This window comes from Thamnophis elegans, chromosome 6, assembly GCF_009769535.1.
Source record: "Thamnophis elegans isolate rThaEle1 chromosome 6, rThaEle1.pri, whole genome shotgun sequence".
Taxonomy (NCBI): Eukaryota; Metazoa; Chordata; class Lepidosauria; order Squamata; family Colubridae; genus Thamnophis; species Thamnophis elegans.
The window spans coordinates 72938956-72955071 of record NC_045546.1 but is presented as its reverse complement, the minus strand read 5'-3'; the positions used below and the strand labels follow the sequence as shown (position 1 = coordinate 72955071).

Here is a 16116-nt window from a genome sequence, read left to right as displayed (position 1 = left end):
TAATATTATAATTTTTGCACAAATTCCAATGGATCATTTGTGCTACTGAATTATGTCGCAATTATTATTGTTATTGTTATTTCATCATCATTACTACTACTACTATTATTGCAATGGTCCAGCAGTTAAAGATGCTGAACTTGTCAGTTGGAAAGCTGACAGCCAAGATTCAACACCTTTATGGTGCACAACGGGTGAGTTCTTATTCCTGCTCCAGCTCCTGCTCACCTAGCAGTTCAAAAGCATGTGAATGCAAGTAGATTAATAGGTACCACTTTGATGGGAAGGAAACAGCATTCTGTGCACCTTTAGCATATAGCCATGCTGGCCACATGACCATGAAAAATGCCTTCAGACAACGCTGACTCCCCATTTCTCCCTCCAAGAAGCAGAGATGAACACTGCACCCTGTAGTTGGGCACAACTGAACTTGGAAAGCTTTTACCTTTTACCTATTATTTCTGACCACATAATTTCAAGCAACCAGCATCTTTCTACTGAATCTTAATTTGCATGTTTACTGTAAGATGGACCAATCATTCCTTTTGTGTGTCGTTGCTCGATTCACACTTGCTATGAAAGTATTAACTTACTTTGAATGGTGAGAAATGCTAAAAAGGTATAATACAATACAATACAATACAATACAATAGCAGAGTTGGAAGGGACCTTGGAGGTCTTCTAGTCCAACCCCCTGCCTAGGCAGGAAACCCTATGTCAGCCTCTGTTTTGCTTTCGGCTGCCATTGAAACAGGGAGAGGGGGCATGGTATTTGGGTGGGGAAATGTGCTGGAGTGACTGTGAAAAGGGAGTTGTTCTCATCATCTACTGTGCATGCTACAGATAGAGGATTTGCCACCAAGGCCAACTGTCCGGCATACCAACCTGATGATGATTTTTGAAGATGTCTCCCACATGACACCTGTGAAGTACCCGTGGTTCACTCATGAGGCCAATGTTGAGAAAAGACACGGACATGAGTTTTCTTGGGATGAGGCGACCCAGATTGGGGTCTGGGAGCCCCTTTTATTGAGATAGGACAAAGGCAGGAGGAGCAATCAGCATGTGATTTAAGACAGCCTGTCAAACTACAATTGCTAATCTACTGCTCAGGGAAGTTCTGTCTATATATGGTCATATCCTGGTCAGGATGTTTTATCTTTTGGGACTTGTTTTTTCCTGTGTGGTTCAGCGTGGCTGTGCATGCCCTGTTATGCACTGGGCCATGGGTGACCGCCACACCTACACAAGGAGTTATATGACAACAGACACCTGTGGGATGTGCGGATGGGACTATGGGATGGGGTTACCAAGGGGAGGGGGTTGGGTGACATATTGATATCTATGATTACGTGCGCTTTTGCCTCAGATCTTGCTTTGCCTAGCTACTATCTACTCATGACCAGTAAAAGTACTCTTAATTCTGCAAAATGGAGTTGAGTGGTTTCTTTCTTGGTTACTGAGGGAAGCAGCCCTGATACCCTATACCGTTTCAGACAAATGGCTATCCAACATCTTCTTCAAAGACTTCAAGTGTTGGGGCTTTCACAACTTCTGGAGGCAAGTTGTTCCACTGATTAATTGTTCTCACTGTCAGGAAATTTTTCCTCAGTTCTAAGTTGCTTCTCTCCTTGATCAGTTTCCACCCATTGCTTCTTGTTCTATCTTCAGGTGCCTTGGAGAATAGTTTGACTCCCTCTTAAATTAAAGTATAAGTTAAATGGGGGATATTACTCATGAGGAAAGGACAGTTTAAAAGAAAATACTGTTCAACTATGATGGGAAATTGTAGAGCCAGGCCAAGATATTTCATTGTCAAAGAATAATATCCTGTCATCTAGGGCAGTGTTTCTCAACCTTGGCAATTTGAAGATGTCTGGACTTCAACTCCCAGAATTCCCCAGCCAGCATTCGCTGGCTGGGGAATTCTGGGAATTGAAGTCCACACATCTTCAAATTGCCAAGGTTGAGAAACACTGATCTAGGGGTATCCATAATTTATGATTTTAAAAAAAGATGGCCACAATGATGTGATTAAAGCTCTACCTATTTTTATGTGTGTCACAGATGTAATTCACATTAAAAAACAGGAATTGGATTTATTACATTTGGATTTATTACATTTATATGCCGCCCTTTTCCCCGAAGGGGACTCAGGAAGAGCTTTGATTGTAGCCACATAGCCACCATCTTCTCCTTTTTAATCACACCCATTGGACACTCTTGTTGTCATCCAATCTCATCATATAAGGTAAGATCGGCTACGGCATTGCATGTCTATCTACTGGCAGAATAACTTTTTTTGGTTTGTATGGTGGTGTTTCGTAGATAGGACACTCTTCTTCAGGCTGCAAAATTTCTTGGGTTGACCTACAAAAATAAGGCATTTAAAATTATTTAGTGTCCTTCAGAGAATTCAGATCAGTTTCAAAAGGCAAATTTAACTCCTAAAACAATTACAGCTTATTCCCATTTCTGGATGAGAAATACCTCAACATTTCCCTACCTCTAGACAGACAAAAATCTGCTTTTCCGTGGAGGAGCTGAAATCAGAGATGGCTATTCGGGAAAGTTCCTGTTCAGTGTCCCTAACCCTGACTGCTAAGTCTTAGACCTTGTCTTGCTCATTTCCATATCAGGGTGGTGGTGGTGGTGGTGGTAGGGGATTGCTGATAATTGCATGGACAGTATCCTCAGCATTATCAGCAATTTTGTTTTCTCCGTGAGGGTCTTCCTCACATGAAAGTGAACAGAAAGCTTCTTTAGACTTCCTTTTCCAACATGGGAACACTGGTATGTGAAATGAGAGGCATACTCATAGAGCCGAGGTGGCGCAGTGGTTAGGGTGCAGTACTGCAGGCCACTTCAGCTGACTGTGATCTGCAGCTCAGCGGTTCAAATCTCACCAGCTTAAAGTCGACTCAGCCTTCCATCCTTCCGAGGTGGGTGAAATTGTTGTAATACAGTTCCTTGTGTAGGTGTGTGTCCTCCATGGCCTAGTTCATACTAGGGCCTGCAGAGTCACGCTGAATCACACAGGAGAAAACAAACTCCTAGAAAGCCATAACATCCTGATAGTGAATAACATAACATTCTGAGATGTGCCCTACCATTGACGTCCAGGATTTGACCATATATAGAAAGAACTTTCCTGAAGCAGTAGATTAGAAATTGTACTTTTACAGGCTGTTTTTAAGCACATGCTATTGCTCCTCCTGCCTTTGTCCTATTTCAATAAAGGGGCTCTCAGACTCTCATCTGGGTCGCTCCATCCCGAGAAAATTTGTCTCCTGTCTTTTCTCAACATTGGCCTCATGGGCGAACAGCGGAAACTTCACATGAAATGAGGACCCGGACTATGGGGGCAAGTTGCTGACTCAATTTGCTAAAAAAAATTTGTAAACCGCTTAGAGAGGGCTGAAAGCCCTATGAAGCGGTATATAAGTCTAATAAATAAATAAATAAATAAATAAATAAATAAATAAATAAATAAATAAATAAATAAATACTGGGGACAGTTCCCTTCCATTTTAGATTTTAGAGAAAAAGCTCAATACTTATACAGAGTTTCTATCTTAGTAGTTTGGAAGGGAGTAGACAATGTGTTACCTATTCCTAAAGTTCTCCTTCTGTTGTATGGGAGCACATTTCTGAGCTGGTTTCCACCAAAAGAGGGGTATATTCCAGGCCTCCCTTTTTTAGTCTGCCTATCATTTCAATAATTCACAGTCTTTCAATTCTAAGCCTCAATCTCCAAGGTTAGCGGGCCCATGTAATTCCAATACTAGCACTGATGATGTTACCTAGTTTGGATAACGAAACGTCTGGAAGAAAACAACGAAGCTCAGAGAGCATCAGGGACCTAATAATAATAATTGCAGCTTTGCTATATGTAGACAATGTAGACATTCTGCCTGTCTCCCAAGTGGGAATGAGAAGGCATTGAGGGCACTGGCTTCCTTTTGCCTAAAAAAAAAAAATCATATTAAATTATCAAGCGCTAGTGTTTGCAAGACATAACATTATAGCCCCACTCAAATGGTGTGATTGTTGCGTTTTTAATATGCTGTATTGTTTACTGTTTGTTGTTTCCCCCCTCCCTTTTGAATTGTGAGCCGCCCTGAGTCCCCTCAGGGAAAAGGGCGGCATACAAATAAAGGCAAAAGTAATAAAATAAAAAAAAAGTACATTAAGTTATATAAATGACATATTAATGAAATGTTCAATTTGCATTTTTTTTAAAGTTTAATATCCTGAAAGCTATCCAATTCAAATAACAGCAGTACTCCCAGTTCCAAATGTATCAAGAATGCTGTTCTATGTTAGAGACAGCTCTGGGATATTGATTTTCAAACCACTTTAAGCCAAGTATCCAACCGTACAGTTTATGGTTTCTTCTCAAATGGGAATGTGGAAACATCTTGTCTTTCTCCAGATCTAATTCTGAAATTTCATTAGGTTTTCACCTTGGCCAGCCTGAATCAGAGGTGGGTTCCTGCCAGTTCGCACCAGTTCAGTAGAACCGGTTCGTCAAATCTACCGAACCGGTTAGAAGAGGTTCCACCAGTGGACCCAGAAAGCAGGCCACACCTACAGAAGGGGTTCCAAAAATTTTTGAAACCCACCACTGCCACACACACACACAGAGAGAGAGAGAGAGAGAGAGAGAGACTCACACAGAGAGAGAAAGAGAAAGAAAGGAAGAAAGAAAAAAAGAAAAAAAGAAAAAAAGAAAAAAGAAAAAAGAAAAAAAGAAAAAAAGAAAAAAAGAAAAAAAGAAAAAAGAAAAAAAGAAAAAAGAAAGAAAAAGTGAGAGATGAAAGAAAAAAAGGAAAAAGGGACAGAGAGACAAAAGGAAGGAGAGAGAGAGAGAGAAACAAACAAAGAAAGAAAGAAGCAAACAAAGAAACAAAGACAGAAAGAAAGAAAGAAAGAAAGAAAGAAAGAAAGAAAGAAAACACATGGCCGGCAAGCCACTCCCACCAGGTCACATGGCTGGCAAGCCACCCCCACAAAGGAGGCCACACCCACAGAGTAGGTTCGAAAATTTTTTGAAACCCCCCACTGGCCTGAATGTACTACATCCTCCGCAGTTGTGGGGGGCGGTATATACACATCTCTTTTCAGCAGTGCTTATGTCCATGTGGCTCTGTGGATGCCATATGCTTCTTGGTTGTTCTCTCTAGAGAGAATCAAGGAAGATATATATTTATTCCATTTTAAAGAAATACCTTGGTAGAGAGCATAATATCTGTCACTGCTTCTAGTCAGGGCCCTGACATAGCTTTCCCAATTATCTGATTTTGTGCTATAAGTTGTTGCACCTATCCTACTTGGGGTTTAGGTTTAGCACAAATTTTGATGGTTGCCACTGGTATTTGTACTATAATAATGTATTTTATATAATTGCATTTTTAAAGTTTCATTGATAATTATAGCTTTATGTATTTTATTGTTGTGCTTTCTGGCCCAAAGTTTCCCATCCCATTTTAGCCTTTAGAGAAAAAGTTAAATATTTACACAGACTTTTCATCTTAGCAGTTTGGAAGGGACCAGATCCTGTGTTATCTATCACCACAGCTCTCCTTCCCATTGCAATCTGCAAAGCACCAACTATAAAGCGAGTGAGAAAAGTACAAAGGCAATTACTATAAATGTGTGGAGAAAATCCATTTTGTTCCCTAAAGCAACCATAAAACTTCCTTTCGGTTCAGAAGTGCTAGCAATGTAAATGTAACATTTAAGAACATGACAGAACCAATGCATATCATATCCGACCCACCCAGAAAGCATAATCCCACCTGATCATACAACAGCATAAGGAGCATGGGCTACATTTAATTAAAAAGCATAGAAGATACATAAAAATAATGAAAAACTAGAAGATATAGTAAGAAAGGACGCATATATAAAATAAGAGTTTAAAAGAATCTAAAAGAAGGTTCAGGAGCATTAGATTGCTGTAGAGGAGTATTAAGCTTAGTATGTGGAAGACTATATCAAATTACGGAGCGATGCTAGTATCATGGCTTAGATGCTCCTTAAGTCTAGGAGCCCTTTATGTTACAGCCCACCATCTGATGAATTTTAAGTGCTACAATGCATAACTTAGCAACAGAGTATATTGTAGCAGGGTTTGTATCTGAAAGCAGCAGGAAAGTGTAGAATTGTCCTTGCATCTTGAGTATTTATACATTAATGGTGAAATGAAGTAGTAAAAATGTCTCTGTAACACGGGCCCCAGGAAAAGGGCTTCAGTTATGAGCTTTTATTACTTTGGTTGAAAATCCTTTGCAATGTGATTGATAAAATTTATATATCAATAACAATTCTCAATTGTGCCAAAAAGTACTGGCTCATTCAAAACATGATTGAGGAGCATGTAAGGAAGAACCACTCCATAATGGATCTAGAAAGGTTCTTTCTCAGAGAAAAGGCCCTGGGACTTTAGGGGGGCTCTACAGATAGTAAGTGATTAATGGCTGATTGGGGATCTCCACAGAAATCTTCTATGGATTTCTTTATAGTTTAAGGTGCACACAAACCAGTTCTGAAATGTAATTCTTCTCTGTAAAAAAAAAACACACCCCTTTCACTTCCTCTTCTTTATCTATGTGTCATTTGGTCAGTAACACCTTCCCCTAGAAGTTGACCAATTATGCAACAAATGTCGATACATTTTAATGAAAGGTTTTACAAAATTGCTTATGCAAGTTTGTATTCTGGAGATTTAATTTCATTTCAGCCTAAATTATATATTTTAAACAGTATTAGTTTCAGTGAAAGTTTTAATATGGGCTTATCACTCTTCTGAGGCTCATATAAAATATTGGGGGCTTTCCCTGCTCCTCATCCTCAAAAGAACTTAACTCTTGACTTGAGGTCTGTATCATAAGAGCCCTGAGAAACAGAGGCCTAAATATATTATTGTGGTGCATTTTTAAACAATAGAGACACCCTCGTCTAGGCTGTGCCACTTCAAGCTGGAACAATGAAGGAAAGCTCCCTTCCACATCAAAAGACTCTCAGGAGCTTCTCCCACCTGCCAGCTTTTCTTCTTGCCAGCATGTTTTCCATGTTGAAAAGCTGTTCCAAAGCTGATCAGTCAAGTGAGTCCCATCTGCAGACTGAAGTACTGTTGGGCAAACAATAGCTGCGGCCTACTGTTGTTGGGATGTTGCAAAAAAGTTGTTTCTAGTCAGAAAACAGCAACGGTTTACGGGAGAAACCAATGCAGGGACAGTCTAGGCGCTTCAGGCTGATTCACCCCATTAGCCGGCCAGGTGCGTTTAAGTCACGCACCTGGAATTCGGGCTGCGGGGGGGAAGAGGAAGGTGCTTGGAGAGACTGTTTTCCACGCGCCTAGTTCCCTCTCGGCCGTTTTAGTGGCACCTCTTCCTATTTGGGGCCCTGCTCCTTTTCAATGAAATACCGTATACAGCGGTGTTATCTTAAGCTTGGGGGGGGGGAGGCCCCTTCTTCACTTTTTGCTTAAGGGGGGTGGCAATTACAGCAGACAGCTTGCTTCCAGAACGAAGCGCGGCACTCGCAGGGCGCGCTGACCTCCGCGCCTCTCTCGCCTTGCAAGCTGAGCGCACCGCAAGCTGAGCGCACCATCTCTCACCACCGCCTGCAGCGTGAGCCTGGCCTTGGCAGTGTTTCCCCTAAGCCAAGAGTTGTGACTCCACGGTGGGTACTTGGTATCACCAGCGCTTGGTCTCCCGGCCTCGTTCTCTCTCCTGCTTACCCTTTGGCAACTTCGAGAAGGAACCTATCTTCCTTGGTTCGCGCTGATAAACGAGAGCAGGACAAGGAGAATCTCTTACGGGTCCTGTGCCACTCGGTTTTGTTCTGTGCCCATGAATCGGCGTGAAACCCCTCTACCCACGAACGCTGAAGTAGCTCTCCGTGATCCCAGGCAGCGGAGGGAACCACCTTTCCCAGCTCAGACCGGGAGCCCAGCATTCGCCTTCAGGGTCAACTTGTCAATCAAAAAGAAGCTAAAAGGGGGTGCCCGCTTTAAGGTCCGTCTGATTTAGATCGCGCAGATGGTTGACATCTCTCCAGCCACTGGCTCTCTTCGGCTGCAAGTTTCAGGAAGCCCAGCTATTTAATGGAAAGTCATTCTTTTTCTCCCGGGACATTGTTCACTTGTGCCGCGATAGGCGAAGCACTTTTGCACCCTCTACTTGGCTTTCTTCATCAGTGGTTGAATGCACCTCTCAGCCCTCTCCCTTTAATAAAAAAGAACCGTCTCGCCCAGATTATAGACAACATTGTGAGTCTTGTAAAGCACGTGTCTTCCACGGCTGGTTGGGAGCCAATGTTTCCAGCCCAATGTTTGCTCAGTCACAAATGTATTATTATTTGTTCATTTATTAAATTTGTGTCTTAAGTTGGTTTTATTTATTATTTGTTTGCTTATTATTGTTATTGACCCGGTGTGTGTGTGTGTGTGTGTGTGTGTGTGTGTGTGTGTGTGTGTTTCCTAGTCAGTCTGGTCCTCCCAACTACAAGGGAGAAAGAGGATTCCCAGGGACTTGGTACAATTATGCAATTATCTACGATGAGCAGAGATCTCTTTCCACTTAGAAACTTCAATAGTTGAGGACGTCTTTAGGGGCAGGTAGCCCTCTCTTAAGGATAAGGCCAGAACAAAGCCTGTGTGTTACCATGGGATTTCCTCCCAAACGGTATCAACACCACGAAGCTCGGGGATCAACTCTGTCGTAGACAGGAAGCAATATTAATCTTCGGCAGGATTCCCGTGGTGACAGTCTTGCTCCCTGCCAGAGAGTCCCTTGTCTTCATCCTGTTATTCTGTCGCCAGTGCCATCCTTCGGTTTCCCGAGGCCGGGTCCGCATTATTGGGTCTTCCTGGGTGCCGTGCAGTTACTGTATCCCAGTATCCCAGTTTTCCAGATGTGTGGAACGGCAGTTCCCATCGTGCCGAGGCCCCTGGAGCGGAAGAGTCTCTCGTACCATTAAAACACTCTTTTACCTACCTTCCCCGCTTTTCCGACCGCTTACTTCTTGAAAAGAAGTTGGGTTGGTTCCCCATCTTGTAGTCAACTAATTCAAGCAAGCCCTTGTAGTTCAGCACACTACACCCTTTACTGCCACGTTGTGCTAGGAAGCCCAAAGGAGTGATTAACCCTCTTAATGGAGACACCGCTGGCCTCCCAGATCAGAGTGGCCAACGCTTCAGGATATTCTGTTGGATACCCTCTTAAGGATCTCCCACCGGTGCGGGAACGGTGAAAGAAAGAAACCCTTCCAGTCGGGAGCCCGACCTCGCTGGGGAGAGGGGGGGAGGCTCACTCGCCAATGGGAGCCCACCCACCCCCGCTACACCTTGTTGGACTGTCCTCCCGGCGCGGAGCGCAGGAATGAAGAGCTGTTGTGAGGGGCTCTTCCAATCTTTTCAGACTTTGAGAATGGAGATTCGGGGAACCCCTCCCTTGCTGGAGAGGGCGCCAGGCAAAGGATCCAGGACTGAGACAGAGTGCGGGGGGGGGCTGGCGGCTGGGGGCAGCGTTGTGGCTCCGCCCCCGTAGTATCTGTCGTAAACCTGGCGCCGCCGGTCTAAAATAAACGCTAGCTAGAGAGAAAGGGAAGGGGGGGCTGGCGCGACGCCCCCCTTCCCTTTCCTCCTCCCCCTGCCGGGTTCCCGCGCGGCGGCGGCGGCGGCGCTCAACCCCCTTTTTCTCTGGACTCAACAGCAGCGTCCGCCGGGCGATCAGGAAGGGAGCCCAGGGGCTGCCCGGCGAGCCATGTCGCTCAGCCCCAAGCACACGACTCCTTTCTCCGTCTCCGACATCCTGAGTCCCATGGACGAGACTTACAAGAAGTTCGGCGCCATGGAGGGCAGCCTGGGGGTCCCTTTGGGCGTGGGGGTGGGCGCCACCGCCTACCGCCAGACCTCAAGTTCAGCCCTCCCGTCCCAGCAGCAGCATCCCATGGCAGGCCACAATACTGCCGCCTACCACCCCATGGCCCACGCGGGGGTCTCGCAGTTCGCTCACGGTTCGGTGGCTGGCTATTGCAACGGCGGGCTGGGCAACGTGGGCGACCTGGCGTCCTATCCAGACAGCGTGCGCAGCAGCACAGCAGCCTCCGGCTGGTATGGAGCCAACCCGGATCCCCGATACCCCACGAGTAAGCGGGGAGGGGCGACAGAGGGAGGGACTGGATCAGCTGGGGGGGTTCTTTTTGCCGGGGGTGGGTGGGTGGAGGTGTGTGCTCTGAAGGGCGTCCCATATGAAGCCCTCTTTGGGATAGTGCTCTTCCTCAAGTGTCTTTTTCCCAGAGAAAATCCCGAGTTTGGGGACCAATTGTAGTGGGGGAAAAGGAAGAATTGTTGGGTGTGTTCAGAGAATCCCAGGGCCGAGTGGGGAGGAAAAGAGGGTCCTCTTCTGTCTTAGAGGGGAACCGCTAATATTAAAGTTATTTTAAAATACCACCGGTGATTATGACCGCTGGTCTCTGTCTTCAGGGCCGCCCCTTCTCTGCTTCTTGGCCTTGGAGATAACTTCTTTTAACTTGTGCCCCGTGTGCTCAGTTTCCAGGCTGATGGGGCCCTCCGGGGCCATGAACATGGCCGGCATGGGAGCTCTGTCAGGAATCGCGGAGGCTGCCAAATCCATGGCCCCCGGTCTTCACGCCGCTCCGCGGAGGAAAAGGAGGGTGCTTTTTTCGCAGGCGCAGGTCTATGAACTGGAGAGGCGCTTCAAGCAGCAGAAGTATCTGTCGGCGCCCGAGAGGGAGCATCTCGCCAGCCTCATCCACCTCACGCCCACCCAGGTAAAGATCTGGTTCCAGAACCACCGCTACAAGATGAAGCGCCAAGCCAAAGACAAGGCGGCTCAACAGCTGCAGCAGCAACAGCCCCCGGAGGGACCCGGCCTGTGCCAGCCGCCGGCCCCAACCCAAGCGGCATCTCCGAGACGCGTGGCGGTGCCCGTCTTGGTCAAGGACGGCAAGCCTTGTCCGCACAGCGCAGCAGCCGCCTCCGCCGCGGGCCAAGCCGCCGCCGGCCAAGCTTCCGGGGCCGGGGGCAGCAGCGGGGCAGGCGGGAGCGCTGCTCAGCATCAGCACCCGCAAACGCAAGGGACCTCGCTGGGGCAAGCCCCGGACCTGGAGGAGATGTCTCCCAGCCCCCCTTCCTTGCACGGTCAAGTGAGCTCCCTGGCACAGATGGACGCGGCTGCTGTCGATTATAGCGGCGGCCTGGTCAATGCCAGCTTGCTCTACGGGCGGACGTGGTAATAAGCCCTCCACCCCAGCGAATCGTCGAGGTGCATCTTCTTCCTTCTAGTGTGGGCGTCCTGGATCGGCAGCTCCCTTGGCTTCTTTCCTTCCCCTTCGGGGTTCAACCTGGGCAGGGGATCTCCCCTGCTAAATTGGGCATTGCGGAGGAAAAAGGGGCCTCTCTCCCGCGCCCACCCCCAGCTGCTCTGCCCACCCGAAGCCAGCAGACACGGCGACCCACACGGGGCCTCCGATGGCCAAGTGTAAAAAAAAACCCAACACAGGTGGGGAACGTTGTTAGGTGCTCTGTACAGTAGGTCCCTCTCCACAGCTTCAGGGAAGGGGGGAAAGGGCCCATTTCCTCCGAGACAGTTCCCGAAGTGGAGAGAGAGGGTAGCTCCAGATGTTGGCTGGGACAAGGTTTCCCTGCGCACCCAGCTGAGAAAGTCAACTGAACAAGATCAGCAACCGCCTCCTGAAAGTGCAGCTTACTTCTGGTGAATCAAACCGAACTACAAATAACGCTAATAATAATTTTACCTGGGAACCCCCTTAAGTGCAATCTCATTATTACTGATTGAGAGCTGATTGAATTGTAACTCAAGGTCGACGGGCGAACATTATCCGCCATGTTCACAAAAGAGAAGGGGCGACATTCGCAGGGAGGAGAAGGGAGGGGAGGAGACCTACTTGTATCGTTGCACCCGGTAATGGTTTTTTTTTTTTTTAAAGCGTTGAATCTGGGGTTCAGGTTTAAGAGAGGGAAAAAAAATAACAAAGATTTATTGTTAAGTGTTATCTAGTAGGGATTCGGTTGTATGACTGGCAAACATCAACTGTAATGCAAACTACGATCCATTCCAATAAAAGGCAAATGGGCTAATAACGGAGATGAAATCGTCCTTAGCAAAAAAAATAACGTTGCCTCCCTGTGGATTTCTTATCAAAGGTTCAATGTGGCAAGGAGTTTTCCTGCAGAAGGAGCTAAGAAATAGCACGGACAAACTTGGCGAAAGGGCGCACCTACCTCTAATCGTTTGAATCTTTAATGCTTGTAAAAAAATGATTGAATTGCTAAGTGGTTTCTTAATCGAAGGAAAAGAGAGTGTTGCAGAATCCGTAAAAAAAATAATCTTTGAATTATTTAGCTGCAGGTGTATAGAAAACATATCAAGAAAAAAGAAGGAATTAGCCAAAATGCAAACTGTGAGAGGCTGAAGAGGAAACGGAAAACACTTTTTGCATGAGTTTTTCTCAGACTGCACTCCTAACAGGTTCTATGAATATAAAGTACTAAACCCCCAAAAGCTCAAATTGTGACAATAGTTAGGCTGCTATCTTATACTCGTTTCATAGGATAAATGAATCCAGGAAGGTTTACGTTGGGGTAGTTAGGAAGACTGCTTTTTGGGAAAGGCTGTTTAAAACCCCTTAAACTCTGCAGGATACAAGCAGTCTCAATTATGTGCGTGATTACAGCCACATCGCACCTTGATCTGGCCCCGAGCGATGCTTTTACAAAATATTGTCAGTCATTACATATACATATATTATTATTTGCTTACATTTTTAAAAGAAATGAAGGTATTTTCTAATCCAGTTTCTATGTTTGATTTGGTTTCAATTATCACACAATTGGTGAATAATATTTTTTGTTTGATCCGGAACAACCCAACAATATTTTTCTCCTAGGGGAGCTGCAATTCCATTTGTTTTGAGATGTATATTTTAATACATGAAAAAAGGTTTGGCTGATCACTTTGACCACCTTGAAATGAATACAAATTGAATAAAGTAAAGTCTGAATCAGAATCTACTCATGATTTACGATAGTTAGGAAAGCAATTGGTGGAATTCATGCAAACATTAGGGATAACAAGAAAACTTTTTGAAAACATTTTGAAACAAGAAATTTTCTTATGGAAACGTCAATTAAGGGAAACACCAAAGATCAGGATTTCCCCCATTCCCGTGAAAGTCTCGGTTTCAGGTGTATGGCGGCAGCCTATAATCCTTTAATATTCCAGTTTGCAAATCCTAATGGAACCATAGTCCAAAGCATTTTTGTTGCTGATTTAAATAGACTTTTCTTCTAGGTTAAGTCATTCAGCGTAGGAACTTAAAGAAAACAACTGCAGAGCTGTTGTCCAGCTCCCATTCATTTCAAGTAAGTGAAGGAAAAATTCCCTTTGGAATGTGCGAAAGATAAGGCTAGAGGGTGCGGGTGAGAGGTTTGATGAGACCTTGATTCAGATGAGCAAAAAGTCGGGGGATAAATATTTTAGTTCAGAGTAGTGATATTTACTTTCAATTATGCAGACAGCAGGAACCAGTTCCACTGAAATAACTTAGAAGAGGCCAGTGCACACCACCAAAATTTCGGATGCATTTGCCTTATATTTTGTTTAGGTTTCTAAATAAAAGTATGTGAGATAATATTCGCCTGAGAGGAAGTTCCATTGTATTAAATGAGGTTTTACTTTGGAGTGTATATGCTTAGAATTTCACTTAAAATGGTGGATTTTAAAATATCATTCGCTGGATTGTGTCTTTTTGAAGGATTTTGGATTGTGACCCTATTCAGAAGTAAAAGCAACGGATCACAGCAGAACTTCATTCCTTGTAATCATTCCCAGAATCGTGTAAAACTCAGGTTTGGGAACTAGTACAATTAATGGGAATTTGTAGTAGGGCCAAATTATTCTAAGCCGAACTAATTTTATTGGAAAAAGTTTAGAGTCCATACACAAAAGTGATCAAATGCCTTATATACTTCAACATCTTGAAGTTGGAACACCGAATATCAATTCAGGAGGAATACTTTTCATAGAATTGCACTGGATTATACACTCTGAGGTTTGTTTGAAACAAATACAGGGCTGGACTATCATCTGGGTAAAACTTTATTTGAAAAAAAAATACTTGCTTGCAAAGCACAGGCATCAGTTCTAAATAGCTTTAGTCTATAATTCCAAGCACTTCTAGGAGAAAGACTGGTTGGACTTAGTGGAATTTATTTCTGAGTAACCATGCTAAGATTGTAATCTAAATTTAATCCTCTATTTCTATATATTCCGGAGGTACCCTTACTGGGTGCAACAGCATCTCTTTTGAATAGACACATGTAGGATTGTGCTGTAGTCCAATTATCTTTTTCCATTGCCCTTTTGTTATTGTATTTATTATGTTGAATAAATGATGGACAAAACATAGTTTAGCTATTTACTTAAGAACACCACTGCATTTTCTTGTGTAGTAAGAAAGTCGCTCACTTTCTTTGGACCAACTCATCTACCTAAATTATATATTAAAGATGTAAGGTCTCCCCCACTCTTTTTCTAACTATACTTTTCTTTAATATTAAAGAATAAAGATTATTAAAGGAGGAGAGAGAAGACTGTAGAGGGAAAGAAAGAGCAGGGAATACATGCAAAAATAGAAAATATACAGGACCTGGAACTGTAAGGAACAGATTATTTAAACCATTAACTTCAAGACAGAAATTTGCAGAATTTATGTTAACTGCTTATTTTTTCCTACTTTTATGTGACTGCTTTGCACTATAATGCGCATTTGCCAAGAACTAAGTCCCTTGGAGATAGTTACTCCTGAGTAAGCATGAGATTGCAGCATGGATTTCATTCCTAAATATGGCTGAGTTGGCTTCAAACCCAATTCTTTGTAGAACTCACTTGTAAATATTGTAACGGGGGAATTGGATTGGGCTATATATGAATCTGGGAGCCTGTTCCTTAGCATTTTATCAAGTCGGATTCAAATTGTTTCCTTGGCAAAAATAGGGGAGAAGATTGTCTCTGCTCTCCTCTTTTCGCCAAAGGAAACAATCTGAATTAGCGCTCTGGTAAAGAAGTGTTGCTAAAATGGTTCGAAGAGAACAGGTGAGAATATACATTTCAGCAGATCAAATAAGCCCCCCCCCCCCCTGTCCATTCAGAAGAGACCTAAACTTAGGAAGGTGCCAGGTTTTCAAAATTGCAAGATTTTCTCTGAAAGGAGTACTGTAGTTAGCTCATTCACCCAATTTTATTTACATAGGCAGGCAGAAAATCATTGGAAAGATGGTTTCCAATGGCAAGAATGAGGTGCAGGTGGGCTAGGGCTGCAGGGCTCGGGTGAACATTTAAGCAGCAAAATTTCACAGCAGACAATAGAGTTTGAATGCTTTGAAGGTATTACTTCAAGTAGAAATCCTTTTCAAGGCTTTTCCCATTTCAAGAACTTGAAGGAATGGAGATGTCGAATAATTTTCTGGTGCCTAGTATATTGGTGGACTCCAAGCCATAAAAAAGCATCTTAATTCCTACGGGTTTTTTTTTTTAAAGAAAATCAGAACAAGAAGCTAGATGAAAAGGTGAGAAAATGGAGAAACTGATACTTTTAAAAACAAAATCTTATTAAGAAACTATTTTGTTTAAGGCTAAGTTTATCCAAAATGAATAAAAAGTATTAAAGTAGCCCCACAACAACTTTACAGTTTAGGTGGGGGGCTACAGGTTTAATTTTAATCCTAGTCGTTTCGTACATTTTAACCCCCCCCCCCCAAAAAAAAAAAATCCGGAAGGCTTCTTAATGCCCAGGACGTGGATGCTGGATTGAGAGAGAGCGAGAGCTCTTTTGCGCAAATACCTCATTTCAGCAGACCGATATATGCTATATCCCCGCCAATTTAACTACCTATATCGATGAAGCCTAGAGACAGAGTTAACTCCGCACTAGAACCGAACTCCCGTCGCTTCTACTGGCAGTTAGGCTGCCAGTACTGAAATTAGTGGCCTCCACGCCTTTCTGTGCGAGCAAGCAAGCAAGCAAGCAAGCGAAACTTGGATAGCTCCCTCCCCAAAGCAT

General features: G+C 44.1%; 1 protein-coding gene across 1 annotated transcript; it reads left to right on the top strand.

Annotated features, from left to right (window-relative positions):
* The first annotated feature begins 9773 nt into the window (after positions 1 to 9773).
* On the top strand, positions 9774 to 11268 carry NKX2-4 (NK2 homeobox 4). Its single transcript, XM_032220270.1, has 3 exons — positions 9774 to 10158; positions 10562 to 11028; positions 11095 to 11268. The coding sequence occupies exons 1-3, from the start codon at positions 9774 to 9776 to the stop codon at positions 11266 to 11268; spliced, it is 1026 nt and encodes a 341-aa protein (XP_032076161.1).
* The last annotated feature ends 4848 nt before the right edge of the window (positions 11269 to 16116 follow it).

Excerpts from the sequence above, each read along its gene's own strand:
- NKX2-4 (XM_032220270.1), top strand. The coding sequence starts at position 9,774 with ATGTCGCTCAGCCCCAAGCACACGACTCCTTTCTCCGTCTCCGACATC. Across the intron at positions 10,159-10,561 it reads GGATCCCCGATACCCCACGA|TTTCCAGGCTGATGGGGCCC; the intron begins GTAAGCGGGGAG and ends CCGTGTGCTCAG. Across the intron at positions 11,029-11,094 it reads CCTCCGCCGCGGGCCAAGCC|CACCCGCAAACGCAAGGGAC; the intron begins GCCGCCGGCCAA and ends GCTCAGCATCAG.